The sequence below is a fragment of the Saccopteryx leptura genome, chromosome 10 (genome assembly GCF_036850995.1).
Source record: "Saccopteryx leptura isolate mSacLep1 chromosome 10, mSacLep1_pri_phased_curated, whole genome shotgun sequence".
In the NCBI taxonomy this organism is placed as follows: domain Eukaryota; kingdom Metazoa; phylum Chordata; class Mammalia; order Chiroptera; family Emballonuridae; genus Saccopteryx; species Saccopteryx leptura.
The window spans coordinates 21,241,425-21,261,264 of record NC_089512.1 but is presented as its reverse complement, the minus strand read 5'-3'; the positions used below and the strand labels follow the sequence as shown (position 1 = coordinate 21,261,264).

The window sequence follows — 19,840 nt, the reverse complement described above, 5'->3', positions numbered from 1 at the left end:
ATAACCATGATGCATATCCAAAAAACACAGCCCCAGATATAACCTTTGATCTCGATATGGGCAATGATTTTTTTTTTTCATTTTTCCGAAGCTGGAAACGGGGAGGCAGTCAGACTCCCGCATGTGCCCGACCGGGATCCACCCGGCATGTCCACCAGGGGGCGATGTTCTGCCCCTTTGGGGCATCGCTCTGTTGCATCCAGAGCCATTCTAGCGCCTGAGGCAGAGGCCACAGAGCCATCCCCAGCGCCGGGGCCATCTTTGCTCCAGTGGAGCCTTGGCTGTGGGAGGGGAAGAGAGAGACAGAGAGGAAGGAGAGGAGGAGGGGTGGAGAAGCAGATGGGCGCCTCTCCTGTGTGCTCTGGCCGGAATGGAACCCGGGACTCCTGCACGCCAGGCCGACGCTCTACCGCTGAGCCAACCGGCCAGGGCCGGCAATGATTTTTTCATCCTTCATTGGTATCCTTCTGTTTGCTTAGCTTACCTTGAAATATCTGAAGCTGTCTGAAAAAGTTAAAAAGCAAATGAATGCTAATGAATCTTATTTTGGTAGTTTACTTACACTAAAATTCCAAGAAAAATGAAATCATTTCAGGAAAATTTTTTTTACATATTCTTGGGTGAAATAACTTATCTCTGTACCCATTAACAATGGAGAGGGGAATTTTCTAAACTTTTCACCGTCTTTTGACAAAACCAGGTCATAAATCAAGAAACTCCAGTACAGATGAAAATGTGTAGGAACAGACCAAACTGAGGGAATTACCTATAGTGTCAATTAAATGTAATAGATGTATGAATTATAGTCATATGCTTTTATAAATTAGTATACACTGCAGAGAATTTGTTCGTTCAGTGACTATGTCTGATATGCTGGTTCAGGCTAGGAACTCTTTTTATTTATTTATTTTCCATAGCCTTAACTTCATAACTAAAGCTAATTGATGAGAAAGGACTTCATCAATTGATTAAAATAAGGACTTCAGTGATATTTATCTCTGTCTGTACTAATACTTTTTGAACCACAGATTGATATCTACTATCCATGGGCTTTTTTTGTTTTTGTTTTTTGTTTGTTTGTTTGTTTGTATTTTTCTGAAGCTGGAAACGGGGAGAGACAGTCAGACAGACTCCCGCATGCGCCCGACCGGCCAGGGCCTATCCATGGGCTTTTAGGAGCAAAGGCAGTGCCATAAACTGGTAGAAACATTCGACATTGGTTCTATTTCTAGCATATTACTAATTAGCTGGGCAACCTTGAACAGTTCATACCCATTCCTCTGCTTCTGTTTTGTTCTGTCTGTTAAATGATCAGAATGGATAAGATGCCCTCTTAGGTTCATTCTGTGGGTAAATGATCATAAATTTTAAGTTAAAAAATATTTTTGAAAAATTCTGTGAGATTGCAATAATGACACGAAAAGCTTTTCTGGAAAGTTAAGAGGAAAGTACTCTTTGATTCATAGTGCCAAAGAATCTTTTAAGTCACCATCTATTTACATAATTCAATACATAAACAAAACAGAAAGTAAAAATATGAATGTATGTATTATTTTAAAGTTCATTGTACACGGGAATTAAAATCTGTTGTCAACAAATATATTCACAACTCATACTGCTTTTCAAAGGACAGAATTTCTTAATATATAACACTGTCCACTACTGTATTCTTTCTGTGAATACAAATTAAGGAATGACACTGCTCTATGCTTCTTGTCTCTCTAAATACAAATTAATGAGTTGGCTTTACTGTTTGAATCTGGATTCAGAACATAGCTTACTGGGCAACCCCTTATGCGCTAGGCTCTGCGTGCTTATTGCACACCATTTTGAGAAGCTGCACACATTCTGCAGCTGGGGAATTTAGGAATGGATTTTAAATCAGGACAAACTGGTGCGTGCCGCTTACAGAAAATGAAAAGATCCGTACAGTACTCTCTGTGATGTGGTTGGTTGCTTACGATTACTTAGCCTGATCAAGGACAAAGGAGTGCAAAATGTTGAGTGATTCCGGTCACTTCATAGCACAGCCCTGTATTGCAGTCCACTCTTTTATTTTATTTTATTTTATTTTATTTTTTACTTTTTTGTATTTTTCTGAAGTTGGAAACGGGGAGGCAGTCAGACAGACTCCGGCATGCGCCCGACCGGAATCTACAAAGCATGCCCACCAGGGGGCAATGCTCTGCTCATCTGGGGTTTAGTCGTGACCAGAGCCATCCTTAGAGCCTGGGCCAACTTTACTCCAATGGAGCCTCGGCAGCGGGAGAGGAAGAGAGAGACAGAGAGGAAGGAGAGGGGGAGGGGTGAAGAAGCAAAAGGGCGCTTCTCCTGTGTGCCCTGGCCGGGAATCAAACCCGGGACTCCTGCATGCCAGGCCGACACTCTACCGCTGAGCCAACCGGCCAGGGCTGCAGTCCACTCTTTTAGAAGCTCTCGGTTAATGCAGGAACTCCCGAGCGACAGTGCATGCATGTATAGATCTCTCATGAGACTTGAGTTGGTGTAGGTGTATAAGACCCAGTAATTATATCATAAAAAAGTTGTCCTTTTCTCACTTCTTTCTCAATTGTTATTCTTTCCAGGAAAAAGATTCTGTCTACTGCTAGCATGCTTCCCACACTTTTTTTAATTACAAATTTCATTTGTGAGTAGGAAGAGAGACAACCACCAGGGTCAAAGCCTTCTACAACCAAACATCATCTGCTACGATTTAATAACATTTACTTGTTCCCTGTCTTTCCTGTAACCCATTTATGCCGAGTCATACTGGTTTTTCATTATGGTAGCAACATAAAGTTATCTTTTGAAAGAAATTTATTTTCACCTAAAGTTATATTGAATTACCAAAAAAAAAAAAAAATGTATGTAAGTAAACTAATAGTACATGCCTGGCAAAATTTTCTAAAATGCTATGCAAAGGAATGAGAAGGGGAAACAGTGGGCTGGTGGAAAGTAGGGGGGGGGGGAGGGGGCAGGTAGAACTCTTGGTTGCCAAATCAAATTCTAACTCCGTCGCTAATTATTGGATTGTCCTTGGAAAAGGTGATGAATTTTTATTGCTTCCATTTCCTCATTACCCCAAAAATATAATGCTCTTGCCCAGCTCTCATTAAAGGAATGATGTGGAGATTAAAATGAAATGATGGGTTGTGAAATTTGAAAGTTACATATGCAGAAGTTCCGTTATAAATTTGAAACCCACTTTTGCCTTTTTTTTCCTCCACAATCCCAGCTAAAAAAACAAAAACAAAAACAAAACCCATAATCATGCTCATTTAGGAAAGGATAATATTATCTGTGTTTTCTTTTTATGATCATAGCACTTATTAGTGGTGTGTGTGTGTGTGTGTGTGAAGACTATAGTTGTACATGGGCGACATCTACACTATTGCTAAATATATACTAAAGCTGTCTTGTCTTTTTCTGATTGATTATATGTTTATTTTTTACTGTTTTCTTTGGTGATTAAAATGTTTGAAAACTAAACTATGTTTAAGAAATGAACCTAATAATACATGTTATTCATCTTAAAGTTTAATAAAAATATTATGGCCTATCTGAATATTTAGAGATGTTTAAAAATAATGGAGTTTAGTTTCATACCAAGCTTGTTTCTTGACTTGAAATGATATATGGAACCTTGCTTAGTGTGTGGTTTTTCATCATGCTTAAAATGTCAAATTTTTGTAATATATGAAAACATGTCTTCACAAAAGACATTTTACTGTTACATAACGTCATTTCTTATAGACCTTAGGATTTTTTTTTCCAGTTTAATCTCACTTATTCTTTAAGTCAAGGTTGTTGTTTTGGTTAAAATACAATGATTGAAACATCTGATATATTTTGATATTAATAATTAATTATGTCAGGTCAATGGCTGTGTTTTGAGACATACATACAATTGTATTCCAATTCATTCATTCTGTAAAATAGAGAACATTCATGCATGTGGAAATAATGCTGGCAATTATTGTTTGGTTTCCCATTCTATTAAGTGAAGGTTATTTAAGCACTATTGCTATTGAATTAGAAAATGATATGCATCAGAAGTCATTTGCATATAAATATTCATGGATGGTCTAAGGCAGCAATTCATAAACTTGAGCAGTCATCAGAGTCACCTGGATGGCTTTTCAAAACACAGATTACCCTTGACCAGGTGGTGGCGCAGTGGATAGAGTGTCGGACTAGGATGCGGAGGACCCAGGTTCGAGACCCCGAGGTCGCCAGCTTGAGCATGGGCTCATCTGGTTTGAGCAAGGCTCACCAACTTGAGCCCAAGGTCACTGGCTTAAGCAAGAGGTCACTCGGTCCGTTGTAGCCCTCCGGGCAAGACACATATGAGAAAGCAATCACTGAACAACTAAGGTGCCACAACAAAGAATCGATGTTTCTCATCTCTCTGTTCCTGTCTGTCTGTCCCTCTCTGTTCCTCCCTCTGACTCTCTCTGTCTCTGCCACAAAAAGAAAACAAAACAAAACAAAGAAACACAGATTACTTGGCCCACTCTCAAGTTCCTGATTCAGTAGTGCTGGGTGGGACCTGATAACTTGCATTTCTGGCAAGTTCTACAGTGATGCTGAGCCTGATGCTGCTGCTCTAGGACCTACATTATTTTCCCCATTGGTCTGGTGCATGGCAGTTTAGTAGCACAGTGAAGTTCACAAACTTTGGCAATACTCTCAGATTTCAGCTGTGACTTTGAGACGAGCTGTGTAACTTAAACAAGGAAGGATCAATTTTGCCATGTGTGAAATAGTAACAATTATATCTAATGAGAATATTGAATGAAATCATGCATATGAAGTGTTTAAAAACAATGCCTAGCATGTTATGGGCACTCAGTAAATACAACATTCGTCCCTAGAGGTGATGGTAGTTAAGAGTGGTGACAGTGGGAATAGTAGTGGAGATAGAGAAGAATATACTTATTAGTTTAGTTCAATTGCAATAACATTTTCTAAGGGAGGCTAGACAGAAAGATTGGCTTTCACTGATGATATTGTGTCTGTAAGAAACGTTCTGGAGGCCCTGGCCGGTTGGCTCAGTGGTAGAGCGTCGGCCTGGCGTGTGGGGGACCCGGGTTCGATTCCCGGCCAGAGCATATAGGAGAAGCGCCCATTTGCTTCTCCACTCCCCCCCCCCCCTTCCTCTCTGTCTCTCTCTTCCCCTCCCGCAGCCAAGGCTCCATTGGAGCAAAGATGGCCCAGGCGCTGGGGATGGCTCCTTGGCCTCTGCCCCAGGCGCTAGAGTGGCTCTGGTCGCAGCAGAGCGATGCCCCCGAGGGGCAGAGCATCGCCCCCTGGTGGGCAGAGCGTAGCCCCTGGTGGGCGTGCCGGGTGGATCCCGGTCGGGCGCATGCGGGAGTCTGTCTGACTGTCTCTCCCCGTTTCCAGCTTCAGAAAAATACAAAAAAAAAAAAAAAAAAACGTTCTGGAGAGAAGGGAAAGTTCGGTAAAAAGAGGCAGTGCCCTTTGTGAAAGAACTCTCAAGAACTTTCAAGACCACGTTGGAGTGGAACCTAGATTGCAGTTGAATCAAGAGTGTATCTATCTGTGCAGTGGACTTCTCAATATTTAGAACTTACCGCATTTATTTCTTTCCTTTCCTTAGCAACAAGAGCAAGACCCAACAAACCTTTACATCTCAAATCTCCCCATTTCTATGGATGAGCAGGAACTTGAGAATATGCTGAAACCCTTCGGACATGTCATTTCCACAAGAATACTAAGAGATGCCAATGGAGTCAGCAGAGGCGTTGGCTTTGCCAGGTAAAATACTTGCTTTGTATATTACTTACCTTTCTTCGTCATTTTCTTATAATGCCATTCCTTTCTTTCTAGCACAAGGGCCCAAAGGCATACTTTTTTTTTTTTAAAGAAGTTTATTAAACTTATCCTATGTATCTTGCTTCAAGACAAAGAATCCCAATGTAATTATAAATCTGTTGTGCTTTCTAAAATGTGTCCAGAGAATGTTTATATTGTCTGGAGTCATAATGATATGCATTCTGAGTTCCCAGTCTTCTCTACGCCGATGGATCAACAAAATCAGATGCTGCCAGTTTCTGCTAAAAGATAATAAATGCTCAGTACCCCAAAGCTAAAGAGGCCATGTTGTAAACAAAGCATCGAAATGGTTTTGCATTGATTTTCAAAGAACGAGATGACAGACTTTCTCGGTCAGCTGAAGAGAGAAGAGAAAGATACAGAGAAACAGGGGTTGTTGGGAAGTCCCAAGGAAGACAAAAATATTAGAGGGGTCCAGGGGGCATTTGCATTTAAGAGGCCCCGCTTCTGTGTTTTTAATGTTTTACACAACATTAAAAAAAAAAAGAAAAGAAAAGCAAATAGCACTTTTTTCATTGTTGGAAAAGGAAGATTAGTTTTCACTTTAACTTTAAGGGAATGTTTATAAAAGAGGATCTCAGCCAGGAACAGAGTTAAAGTGGTTCTACCTGCTGTGTTTTCATGAAAAACGAAGCTAAAGAAACCACTGAGAAAAAGAAAACTGCTCAACCACAAACAAGAATAGGAAAAGCTATGTCTCCATGGCTTGGTGTGTGTGTGTGCGTCTTCAGCTGACTAACATGGATGAATGGAGGATGTCAGCGCCATCTGGAATGTCACTCTGTTGCAAACAGGTGTGTCCACTTATGATGAACCCTGCCATCACTTGCCAAACCATTTCAAACCAACTTCTGTTAACCTGATTTGAAAGATAACAAACTGTAATGTGAGCGTTAACTGATTTCTAACCTGACTTCCTAGAGGTTGTGGGCCACGTCTTCAAATTCTTTATATTCCCACACAACATTCTACATACACATAAGACATATGCAAAATGTGTGTTTGATGACTTTGAAGAGAAACGGGCACAATGAAGAAAACCTCCCAGACTGGAATATACGCATGACACGTTTAAGTTTTCGGAATACTGCTAACTGTTGATTTGCATGGTCAGGACAGAGCTCATCACACCACCTGGGTGTCTGAAATTTGCCAACGTCGTCATTCTTGGATAGTGTACAGCCTGTAATTGGAAGTCCGGCCAGCGTGCGGGTTCAACGTCATCACCGATATGCTTCACATAGCATATACCTCCTTTGGTTGTTCCCCCACTCACCCCCCCCCCAAATCTCTCTCTAACAAATAAGTTTCTCCTTCATTTGTACGCCTGCTGAGAAATGAACATCTTTCTAATCAACAGAACACGCTTTCTAAGAAAATCTACGGTTCATTTTTTTAAACAAAGGATTTTTTTGTGTGTCAAGTATATTAGTTTGTTAGGCCTGCCGTACAATGCAACAGACAGGGTGGCTTAAACAGCAGAAGTGTATTTTCTCACAGTTCTAGAGGCTGGAAGTTCAAGCTCATGATGTCAGCATGTTTGGTTTCTTCTTCTTGGCTTGTAGGTGACCTTCTCCCTGTTGTTTCAATTGGTCTTCCCTTGTGTCTGAGTCCTAATTTTCTCTTTTTAAATGGCAATTGGGTTAGGACCCGTCTGACCTCATATTAATGTAATGGCCCCTTTAAGGGTCCTAACTCCAAATATAGTCCCGGTCTGAGATACTAAGGGTTAGTGTTTCATCATGTGAATCTGAGCAAGGGGACACAATTTAGCTCATAATATGAAGTTGGGCTGTTCATTTCTCTCATCTTTATCTTTTCTGTACATGTCAAGTTTGCTTGAAAGGAATTTTTTTTTTTAAAGAATATTTTTCTTAAGCGCAGAACCAAGTAATGAACATTGTAAGGGGTAAAACTATAATCACAGTATGTGGTGTCATGAAACATTAAAACCTATAATGGCTTTTGATTTTTTTTGTTGTTGTTGTTTTTTAGGAACTGGATAAGGGTGGGAATTTTAAATGGTTATTTTATGCCTGCTCTGAATGCAATCTGTCATTCCATCAGTGAATTGTGCATATAGATGCCACAAGCGATTTTTAAAAATGCAAATCTGATCATGTCAGGGGCCTTTTGACTTCCTTTCCACATGGCCCGAGTAACTGGATGTATAGACCTCTGGCATCATTATCTCTGATACGGTTCATCTTCCAAGTCTCTGACTTCCTGCCTCTTATCCTACTCATAAGCTGCCTTTTTCGACTGTTTTATTTGACTTCTCCTCTGGTTTCTGCCTACTTATCCCTCAGATGTAGGCTTAAATGTCTTTCCTGCCAAGAAACCCTCCCTGGCCTCCAACTCTAGCCTACAGACAAAGTTAGCTTCTTTTATTCTAGCTCCTGTCCAGGTTGTGTGTTTCTTTTTTAAATAAGATGTATCACAATCACAATAAATTCACTATTTAATTTCTGTCTTCACTCAGTGGATTGTACATTTACTTAAGTCAAATTTTCTTTTTTATTGTTGGATGGATAGACGGGTGAGTAATAGATTGCATGATTATCTTTCTATGATGTTGCAGAATGACTAAGCTCCAAGAAATGATTTTTTTTAATTTACTGATTTGAGAGAGAAACATTGATTTGTTGTTCCACTATTTATGCATTCTCCAGCTTATTTTTGTACCTTCCCGACTAAGAATCAAACCCATAGCCTTTAGCATAACAGGGATGACCTCTAACCAACTGAGCTACCTAGCAGGGCCTCTGAGCAATGACTTAAAACTTTGAACTTTGGGCCCTGGCCGGTTGGCTCAGTGGTAGAGCGTTGGCCTGGAGTGCGGGGGACCCAGGTTCGATTCCTGGCCAGGGCACATAGGAGAAGCGCCCATTTGCTTCTCCACCCCTCCCCGTCTCCTTCCTCTCTCTCTCTTCCCCTCCCGCAGCCAAGGCTCCATTGGAGCAAAGATGGCCCGGGCGCTGGGGATGGCTCCTTGGCCTCTGCCCCAGGTGCTAGAGTGGCTCTGGTCGGGCAGAGTGACTCCCCAGAGGGGCAGAGCATCGCCCCCTGGTGGGCAGAGCATCGCCCCTGGTGGGCGTGCCAGGTGGATCCCAGTCGGGCACATGCGGGAGTCTGTCTGACTGTCTCTTCCCGTTTCCAGCTTCAGAAAAAAAACAACTTTGAACTTTGAACATGAATCATTAGTCGCATTCCAATACTGAAACTTGGGTCTCTGTACTCTAAATCACGCATTTTCCAGAATCAGAAAGTGGTACGTGGATTATAAAGGAAATCCTAGGTTCAAATCAAGCCAATGATTTCTTATGCCTAAGAAACTGAAAGAAAACCTGAATTCGCCATTCTTTGTAAGAAGCCAGGAAACTAACAGAGAATAAGTATTTCATTATTTTAGACCTGAAATTCCGAAGAACAAAATCCCACACGACTAAACAATTTGACAGAGTGAGAAAATAATTTTGGCTATCACATATGTAAATACATCTGTCCAAATTCCTACTTCCTCGGACTTTAAGATTTGCTCTGCATTTTCCCACACAGTTGTGGCTACTACTTTCACTAACGTGATTGTTCTCAAATTAACTCTTGCAGAAATTTCCTGCTGTAAACGAGACAATTTTTTTCCATTCAGCCTTTCTTAACCAGAGCTCACCTTCTGCACCACAAAACAGAAATATTTTAAGTCATCGTTTTCTGAATTTGTCGAAGGGTAGCACGTGGTGAGAGAAGTTAAAGGATTACATGCAATGGACATCTTGGGACAGTGGTTCACAGAGGGTAGTGTCTAGGACAGCAGCATCGCCCGGGAAATTGTAGCAATGTAGAACGATGAGGTCCAACTTAGACCTCTGAATCAGCTGGTCCACTGAATCAGCGATGAGTGGTGGGTGGTGTAGGTGGGGTGCAGCAAGGCACTTTAACAAGAAGTTCAGGTTTCTCTGATACTCTCTAAAATTTGAGAAACATTGCCTTAGGGCACTAGATTCTCAGAATCATCTGGAGGTTTTGTGAAAACTCATTGCTGAGCCTCAAAATAGTGACTTCTCCAGACGGAGTTGATTCCTGTTGATGCCCCTCTCACACTGCCCCCCTTTCTTAAGGTGTACTTGTCATGAAGGTACCTTTCTTCCTGTCCCTCAAGGGTTGAGACCAAGCCTTATATTTCTTCATACCTTTTCTAGAACCTAGAATGGAGAGTGACACATAATTGATCCCCACTATATTTTTCAATAATGAACAAATAAAATCACTTTAAGTTTTTGTTTGTTTTTATTTGTTTGTGTTTAACCATAGCCATAGGCAGGAAGATAGCATATCTCAAAAAACCAATTTTGAGATAGTAGAAAAAACTATAGCAGCATCAGCTCAACTATTATTGGTTCACAAATTATTTCTTCCTCTAAAAGGTTACAGTGCCACAGGCATTATTAAAAGAATGTGCTTATTCCGTTGGGAGAACAGCTGGCCTATAATTGTGCTAGTAAATTGTACATATCTCTTGAATTTATGACTACCTCTATTCATGAAACCTGAATCATTTTTTCATGAGCCTTCATTTTGAGTATTACCACTGGTCACTTCCATCCACCAGATGTGGACCTTGCTTCATATGTAAAAGATCCTCAAATTGTTTTGACTAGATAGAAAACCCCACATTATTATCTTACCCAAACGCTATACATTAATCTTCTCTGATCACCACCTCTTCAAAGTCAAGGTGGTATCTTCATTTTATATTTAAAACACTGAACTTCAAAGCATTGATTTGAATGCCAGTAGGGGACACAGGCAGCAGCACCATTTACCAGCTTTTCAAAGTTCCAGAAGCGCTAGATAGTGTCTGAAATTACAGACATTTTATTTTATTTTTTTTTAATGTTTTTTATTCTCTTGTAACTTAAACCAATTTTGTAAGACCCCACCCCCTTCCAGACAGCATTTTACAGCCAAGTCATAAACCTCTAAAAACAGAAGTTTATGGTGGGAATGCTGACAGACCGTCAGACCCACAACTGCAGGGCTAGCGGGTGCCAACAGATTACCTTGCCTTCAAGGGTGAGGATCAGAGCATAAATCAGCCCGAGTCTGGAGGGACGGGGCTGTGCGTTCATGTTATCCATTTCCCATTCCCAGAAACATGAGACGGTTTGTCTAACAAAAATCACATTGAAAAAGTATTATGAGAAGCTGGTAAAGAATGAGTCAAAGTGGAGAAGGGGTTGGGGGAGTTGAAGGAGGGGGGTGGGGTGTAAGCATTCACAATTAATCCAGCTTCAACATCTGGGAACATAGACTCTCTTTAAGAAATGCATTTACTGTCCCCTGGTGAGCTAAAGAGCGTGAGAGACTGCTGAGCGCAGAGACCTTTGTATTTTGTAGTATTTTCCGCCCCTCTTCAGTACTTTTAATTTGATTCTCATGCAGTTTTGTTTGAATGACTTTTAACACAGAGGAAGCTCTGTGTCCCACTTCTCTCAACCGAAGGAAAAAAGTTTTACAAATAATTTCAGTTCTTTTCACAAAGTAAAAAAAATTTAATCGTGCTTACAGGCAAATGAATATCAGCCCGATTATTAAAAAATCAATATAAATAAGCATATCAAAAATAATCTTTTCGTGTTTTATTTTAATAACTGACTATCATGACAATTTTGTGGTTTTGCCTTTTACTGCCTGGTTATTGCTCCCTTCTTTTTGCCACCTGGTAAAATATAATCAGAACCCTGATTCAGGATAAATAGAATGAAAATTTAGGAATTTAAAAAATTATCAAGCAATTGCCAAAACTTTTTTCTTAGGGTAATATACGTGCCTTTCAATTGACCATCCAGCTTATTGAAATGTGTTTCTATTGTTTGGAAATTGTTGTGATGCTATCTATCTACATCAAGTTTGTATTTGTGTTAACAATTCCTCATCATTTTGGCAATTCTCCTGGCATTACTGTCACCAACACATGGAACCAGGAAATCGAATGTGAGCAGAGAAAATCTCTACAATGTAAACTTAGTGATCAGTAATATGCAAACTACAGCTGTGTTTGCCCAGAAACAGGTGACAATTGTGTTTGCTGAGATTGAAGAGAACGAAGGCTGCTATTCCTTGTGGTGACTTTAAATCCTCTCCAATTGCCACCAGATGTGAGCCCCTGGAGCGTCAAGTCCTGGTCCCCCCCCCTTCAACTTCCTTGTCTTTGTTTTCTGTGCCACTTTGTTTACCTTCATCTGTTTCTTTTCATTGCTTCTTCTTGCTCCTTTGCTTTTCCATCACCAAGTCGGGATCATGGGCTCTGCATTCCACTTTCATCTTCATGTTTTTAAACCCCAAACCAACCAAACAAACAAATGAATGAAATTGTACTCAATAATCAATTATTCAGAAATCCCCTGGGCTCAATTTTTTTTTTCTATGCACGCCTTTATACAATTTAAAAAGAGAGAGAAAACATATACTTTATTGTTTTAGAATTACAAAATTAAAATGAACCGATTCCAAAGACTGCCTCTGTGGAACAAAGGGAGAGCTGTGAATATGATTTAGCCATGGGAGGCCCAAGTGGGAGAACTTTGTCACTTCCGGACTGGCAATGGTGGCCATTCAATGTGCTGTGCTCAGGGCCTAAAAGATCTGTTTGCTCTGAACCGGCTCTAAACGCAAGCCATGATAAGGCTGCTTAGACTATCCAAAGGCTGTGTATTTTTGACATAGGCTGTCTGCTGCCAGCCAATAAAAAGGAGAGACTTGGACATATCATTTGCACTACAAGTGTGAGTTCCTTTTATTTAGTGTCTTCCCTACATTCTCAGTTTACGTTTAGTTGGACCAACCCGTCTATTTTCTGTATCTGTGTGGTTATGAACGTGGGTTTATGGGTCAGAAATAACTGAGCTGGCCTCTGAGTTCTGCAACTCCTATCTGTGTGAATCTCTCTGAGCCTCCTTTCCTGATATGTTAAATATACCCATTCATTTATTCATCCAGTTCATCTAATTAATATATCTTGAGCACTATTAATATGCCAGTACTTATCCTAGATGCAGAAAGTTATAGGTGTACACAGAAGATAAATATCTACTTTCATATGGATGGCTATTGTGCTGAGTTGAGGAGACAAGAAGCATGCAATCAAACAAATAAGAAAATATCAAATAATTAAAATGTCGTAAAACAGAATAAAACATAGTGGTACAATAGAGAATAGGGCGGAATGAGAGGCTGGAAGTCAGGGACAGAAAAGCCCCCTAATGAGGAAACATTTAAACTGAGTTGCAAATGATCAGAACAAACCACCCAGAAGAGTCTCTTGGTGTGTTTGGGGAGTGAAAAGAGCGGCACTGGCCGAGGGAAGGGGGAATGGAAACTCTATGGTAAGGCCAAGTTCACATTAGGGAAACAGAAAAACAGGCAAAGTCGTTCAATCACAGAGGACAGCAAAGAGGTAGTCGATAATAATATCTAGGTAAAGAATGTGATTGAAGCTCAAAGAAACTTATTCAAAGTGATAATGTATTCCTGTGCCTTTGATGGCAGGATTTTTCAAGACCTAAGCCTACTGTACTCATTGATTCTTTTCCTTATCTCGGCTTTTTTTTTTTTTAATTTTCTTCCCTTTCTGTGCCAGAATTTCTTCTGAAAGCATGAGTCTATGGCGTAAAGATCGATTTGGTTTATGGTCTATCTAGACAAGGATGTCAATCAGAGGTAGGCCGGGATCTCAGTGAGACAGGTGGTTCCCTGAGTTTCTCCTTACATTTTTCTCCTTACATTTTTCTTGAATCACACAGCCTTTGGGATAATGTTGTTTCTTTCTTTCTTTTTTTTTTTTTTTTTGTATTTTTCTGAAGTTGGAAATGGGAAGGCAGTCAGACAGACTCCCGCATGCGCCTGACCGGGATCCACCCGGCATGCCCACCAGGGAGCGATGCTCCGCCCATCTGGGGCATTGCTCTGTTACAACCAGAGCCATTCTAGCGCCTGAGGCAGAGGTCATGGAGCCATCCTCAGCGCCTGGGCCAACTTTGCTCCAGTGGAGCCTTGGCTGCGGGAGGGGAAGAGAGAGAGGAAGGAGAGGGGGAGGGGTGGAGAAGCAGATGGGCGCCTCTCCTGTGTGCCCTGGCCAGGAATCAAACCCGGGACTCCTGCACGCCAGGCTGATGCTCTACCACTGAGCCAACCGGCCAAGGCCATAATGTTGTTTCTTGATTATTGATAGTTTTATGGTGTAGCCATCAGAGTGTGGGCTGGAAACATAATTTTGCCCCCAAGTGATTCAACGGAGGAGACTAGAATAAAGGAATGTTTACAGAAGTGTGGGCAGAGTTAAGGGAACTGACAGAGGAATATTAAGATACCCAGAGATGAGCAACAGAAGGAAGTCTTTGCCAACCTGAGAGCTGAAGGCAAGAGAAGAAGTGTTCCCAGAGTCCAGTGAGACCTAAGCCTTGGAGGAGGGGCTGCCCGGATGAGCTATAGATAGAGAAGGATACAACCTCTGCTACAGAGACAAGTTCCAAAGCAGAGAGAGAGTGAGGAAGAACTGGTCTTCCTTCTCTCTACTCCCACAAAGTCACCATTGGCTGAACCCAATGAAATGCCATCAGGTAAAAGAGCCAAGATGATATATGGTCCATACAAGGGTTACTTCTTTAGGGCATAGAACAGAGCAGAGAAGACGTACCAGAAGGGGGAACAAAAAACACAAGTACACATGGAAAAATTAACTTTTTTTCTCTTGATTCCATCATGGAAAATAAAACGTGCAAGGTTAACACGAACTAACATCTGCTTCTTTGCCTTAGGATTGGCGCTTGATAGAGGTTTTGTAGGAATGATGGCAAACGGGCTCTGTTTAAACAAAACAACTGCTCAACTAAGGGCAGTGGTTGTTGTGATGTCTTTATCTGATACCAAATATGTGTTATTTTCTCACACCAATTCTCCAATTCTTGGACAATAACTGAGATTCCAACATTTCAGTTCAATTCTGATATTATTCGGAATTGTCATCAAACTCCACAGGTTTAAAGGCTGAATCCCACAAGCTATCCCTAGGATACTCACACATCTCCAGGGCCAACAATAAATTCAGAGGTTTCCATAATCCTCCTCAGGTTTGATAATTAGAGCAACCAAGAGAATTCACAGAAACGCTTTACTTGTGTATACTAGTATATCAGCGGTTCTCAACCTGTGGGTCGCGACCCTGGCGGGGGTCGAATGACCAAAACACAGGGGTCATCTAAAGCCATTGGAAAATATATATTTCCAATGGCTTTGGCCACTGAGAAGCCGCGCTACCATCTGCAGCAGCGCTATTCAGCTTGAACACACGCCGTTATGGATGTGTGTTCCAAACTGAATGCCTGCGGTCATGCGCAGACGTGATTGCATCATCCGTCCGGGGCCTAAGGGGCAGGGGGTGGGGGGACACGCTCCACAGTCCATAGCAGCGCATTACGTGTGTCGGGCGCTTGCTGACGTCATCAGCGGGTGGGAGCAGCAAGCGCCGGAGGACAGAAGCCTAGGAGGCGGAGAGGCAATGAGAATACATAATGCATATCAGGTATTTACATTCTGAATCATAACTGTAGCAAAATTACAGTTATGAAGTAGCCACCAAAATTATTTTTTTGGTTTGGGGTCACTGCAACATGAGGAACTGTATTGCGGGGTCACGGCATTAGAAAGGTTGAGAACCACTGTTATAAAGGATGCAACTCAGGAACAGACAAAAGAGATGCGTAGGGCAAGGAAGGTATAGGGATGGGTAAGAGCTACAGTACCATCTCTAGGTGAACCCCCCTCCTAGAACGTCAATGTGTTAACCAACTCAAAGCTCCTGACACCGGTCATTCAGGGGTTTTTATGGAGGCTTCTTTACACAAGCGTGACTGATTGAATTACTTGGCCATTGGTGGTAGAGTTGAATCTCCAGTGGTTGGAGGGTAGAGCTAAAAGCTGAAACCTGCTGATCACTTACTTCGCCTTCCTGATGGCTAGTCTCATCCTGTACCCAAAGTGAGTCATCTCATTAAGGTGAACTCAGATATAGTCAAAACGAGCTCATTATGAATAACAAAAACATTTCTATTACTCAGGAAATTCCAAGGCTTTTAGGAGTTCTGGGCCAGGCACCAGGACAAAAAAACAAATTTATTTTTACTATACCATACTTGCCATACCAAAAACAAAACATAGAACAAATCATCTCATTTTCAAGAGGAATCAGAAATTCAAATTTTTATGTGAAGTCTCCCAATTTTGAATTTTGCCAGTTATTTCAGATTTTCCAAAAACTCTTTGCAGTCCAAGGAAAACATACCTGGAGGCTGGATTTGGCGCCCAGTGTCCAGTTTGGGACCCCTGACGTAGAGCTCAGTACAGTGGATTTCAGCCCTGGCTTCACACGGGAGTCACCAGGTCAGCTCTGCAAACGATGTGCTTAGACTTCATGCCAAGGCAGTTAAGTCAGAATCTCCTGGGTCGGGGCCCAGGCAGTGATATTTTCTAAAATAGTTTCCTGATACTTTTTAATGTACAGACTTTTTAAAATAAGCCTTTTTATCTTGGAATAAGTTTGGTTTTGCAGAAAACTTACAAAGATCATGCAGAGTTCTCATCTATCCCATCCTCAGTTTCACCTGTCGCTAACACTTGACATGACTATGGAATATTTATCAAAATAAGAAACTGGCATTGGTATATTACTAGTAACTGAACTGCATACTTTATTTGGATTTTACCAATTTTTCACTGATGCCGTCTTTTTGTTCCAGGATCCAATCCAGGGTACCATGGTGCATGTAGTTGTTCAGTCTCACCAGTCTGCTGTGGCCTGTGACAGTTTCTCAGACTTTCCTAAGGTTTCTTGAGAAGTACTAGTCAGGCATTTTGGAAAATGACTCCAGATATGAGGTTATCTGATGTTTCTCTCATGATAGGTTACATACTCATAAAAATTAGGGGATCAGGGAACGTGCAGATACTCCAGTTCTTTCAGCCTTTTGCACAGCGCGTTTTCACCAATGAAATAAGTTAGTTTTGCATCTCATTTGCATAATTGAACAGCTTTCTTTGACTTGTCATTTGCTTTTCTGAAGTTCTTGTTTAATAAAAAAAAAAATCAAATGCTTTTTTTTTTAAAAGATTTTATTTATTGATTTTAGAGAGAGGAGAGAGAGAGAGAAAGGGGGAGGAGCAAGAAGCATCAACTCCCATAGGTACCTTGACCAGGCAAGCCCAGGGTTTCAAACCGGTGACCCTAGTGTTCCAGGTCAACACCCTATCCACTGCACCACCACAGGTCAGGCTCACATGCTTCTTTTTTTATCACTTCATATTCATTTTGAAATATCCCCTAATTTTTGAGAGTAGTATATTATGTACCAGTTTTTCTGGAATAAATACCAGACAGGTAAAGTGCCCTTTTGGTCATGTCATATCAGGGTATGTCTCCATTTTTTAAAACAACTGCTCCAGTCAATAGTAGTTTGAGTAGAAGAGAGCTAATCCAGCTTCAGAAATGGATTAAAGCATATAGATCAGTATTGCAAATCAAGAAAGAGGACAGGAGACCTCACTGGAGCGTCATCTCTTCCAAATAACCCACCTGAATGGAAAGTCAAGAGACAAATGTTTTATTCCAGGCTCATCCACTAACTAGTCTTGGAGGAAGCCAACCACTGTCTCTTGGCATTAGTTTCTTTAGAATGTAGAATAATGTAGAACAGGGGTCCCCAAACTACGGCCCTGCGGCCACATGCGGCCCCCTGAGGCCATTTATCCGGCCCCCACCGCACTTCTGGAAGGGCATCTCTTTCATTGGTGGTCAGTGAGAGGAGCATAGTTCCCATTGAAATATTGGTCAGTTTATTGATTTAAATTTACTTGTTTTTTATTTTAAATATTATATTTGTTCCCGTTTTGTTTTTTTTTTACTTTAAAATAAGATATGTGCAGTGTGCATAGGAATTTGTTCATAGTTTTTTTTTATAGTCCGGCCCTCCAACGGTCTGAGGGACAGTGAACTGGCCCCCTGTGTAAAAAGTTCGGGGACCCCTGATGTAGAAGTTGAGATGGGAGTCTGTTGCTTGTCCTGAATTTATGTGATTCTAAAACTCAGGAGTGGGTTTTCATTAGTCAAGTACTCTCCACAGTTCTGTTTCCTAAGAGGAATGTGTTGTGATTGCTGAGCACACATGACCCAAATGTCTGGGTCTCTTCAAAGGGAGATGGCAAGGAGGCCACTCTTCTTCACTAATGGGCATTTATGACACTTGTATCTAAAAATGTCCAGGACCTGGCAGGAAGACAATTTGCAAAAACAAAGAAAACTCAACTCATCCTCTCATCTTTGTTGCCGGGATTCACTACTACTCCTTCTGTTCCAGTGGATTAAGAAAGTAAATGACATAATTTGTTTTCGAAACGTCAGGAGTACACATCTTAGTACTTTAAAAACTCTTCTAAAGTTGACCCTTTGCGTAAGTCTTACAGGAAATCAGGGATGACTGGTTTGCAGTGCGGGATGTTTCTAAGTTGCCAATCATTTGTACAGAGCCTGTGATTGCAAAACCACAAAAATTTCACAATAGTGGAAACCTCTAATTAACCATAATAAATGACAGGGCGGATTTGTTTTCAATCAATGGTTAATAATGCTTATAGCTTTAAGGTTGTAAACTGAGAGATATTTTATTGGGGTGGGTTGGTGGGATGCAAATGGTTTTGCAAAATACATGGTTGTTTTTTTTTACCTCTCCATGTAAAGTCTGACCCAGAATATTCTGCTAATATTGGATCAGGCTCTCATCCATCTGATGTCATTTGCCTGTGGGAATTGTATTGGCTGTGAAACTAGCTCCTCTGTGTAGCTGTTGAAAAAAAAAAAAAAAAGTTAAAAAAAAATCACAATTCTGTGGTGCGCTTTGAGTGATGGAAACCAGGTTTCTAGGCACCGCGACAAGAAAGAATGTCAAACGGGACCTTTAATGTGTGTTTATATTTAAACATCAGACCTAACAGAAAACCCTTAAGCTTTATACAATGATTAGGACCTTGTAAGAACCTAATTAATGTATCATCGGGTGAATGGTTGGCCCGGCATGTGAGCTGTTCCAAGGGACGCTCAGGGGTTCAGGTACCGACTAGGAAGAATGGACGCGGTTGTAGTGATTCAGTGGCCCGTCTGAAAGGGACATGCAAAGGCACCTTTGTCTGGCGTGCTGCCTTTTCAGACCCACTTGATAATGCTAGTGTCAGTTTCAACCGAAGCGTGTGCCAGATTGCAGATAGCTGGAGCTAGTATTTCAAAGCAGTTAATTGTGAAACTTGAGGAGAAAATGGGCACATTCTTCCGAGGTAACTATTCAGATGCAGTGCCTTCCCCGCCCCCTAGAACTCCATGGGTCTCACTTTTGTTCTGGTCCCACATAAAATGCAGGAGGAACATGAAGCCTTTCCCCCTTGGCAGCTCCTGTATCGCCGTCTTTGCTGGGACTGTTTTTGCCTTGTTAAAATGTGTCCCGTGTATTAAAATGAAATTGTCACTGCTGGGTGGTGCACGTAACGCGGTTTGACACTAAGCGCCGGCAGCTATAGAAAACAGGCTTTTATTGCGTTTATTCTTTCGGAGATAAGAGTCTCTAAAGGCTCACTGGAGACATTCACTTAGTTAAATCTGAATGAAGCTAAAGTGAACAATTGAGGCTGCTGTCTTTGTGCTCGAGGAAACAGCCCCCATCCCGCTGGATTGGGCTGTAAAACTGTCCTAAGAAAGGAAAATCATACATAAGAATGTAAGGGGGAGACTGGCGCCTTTCAAAGCAGAACAAAAATATTTTAGGTGGGTCGAGTGGGTTGGCCCTTGATGTTCTTTAGCTTTCTCTGGATTCCCTAACACACATTAGGTAGAATCAACACACACACACACACACACACACACACACACACACACACACACCCTAGT

The 19,840-nt window shown here is 41.3% G+C and overlaps 1 protein-coding gene across 4 annotated transcripts in view; it reads left to right on the top strand.

Moving 5' to 3' along the window:
* The window catches only part of RBMS3 (RNA binding motif single stranded interacting protein 3), a 1,408,740-nt gene that overhangs the window by 1,147,672 nt on the left and 241,228 nt on the right, over positions 1-19,840 (top strand). For all 4 annotated transcript variants that reach the window (XM_066351336.1, XM_066351338.1, XM_066351337.1 and 1 more), the window contains one exon: positions 5,621-5,778. In XM_066351336.1, coding sequence (XP_066207433.1) covers positions 5,621-5,778 — 158 coding nt within the window. The remainder of the gene's footprint in view (positions 1-5,620; positions 5,779-19,840) is intronic.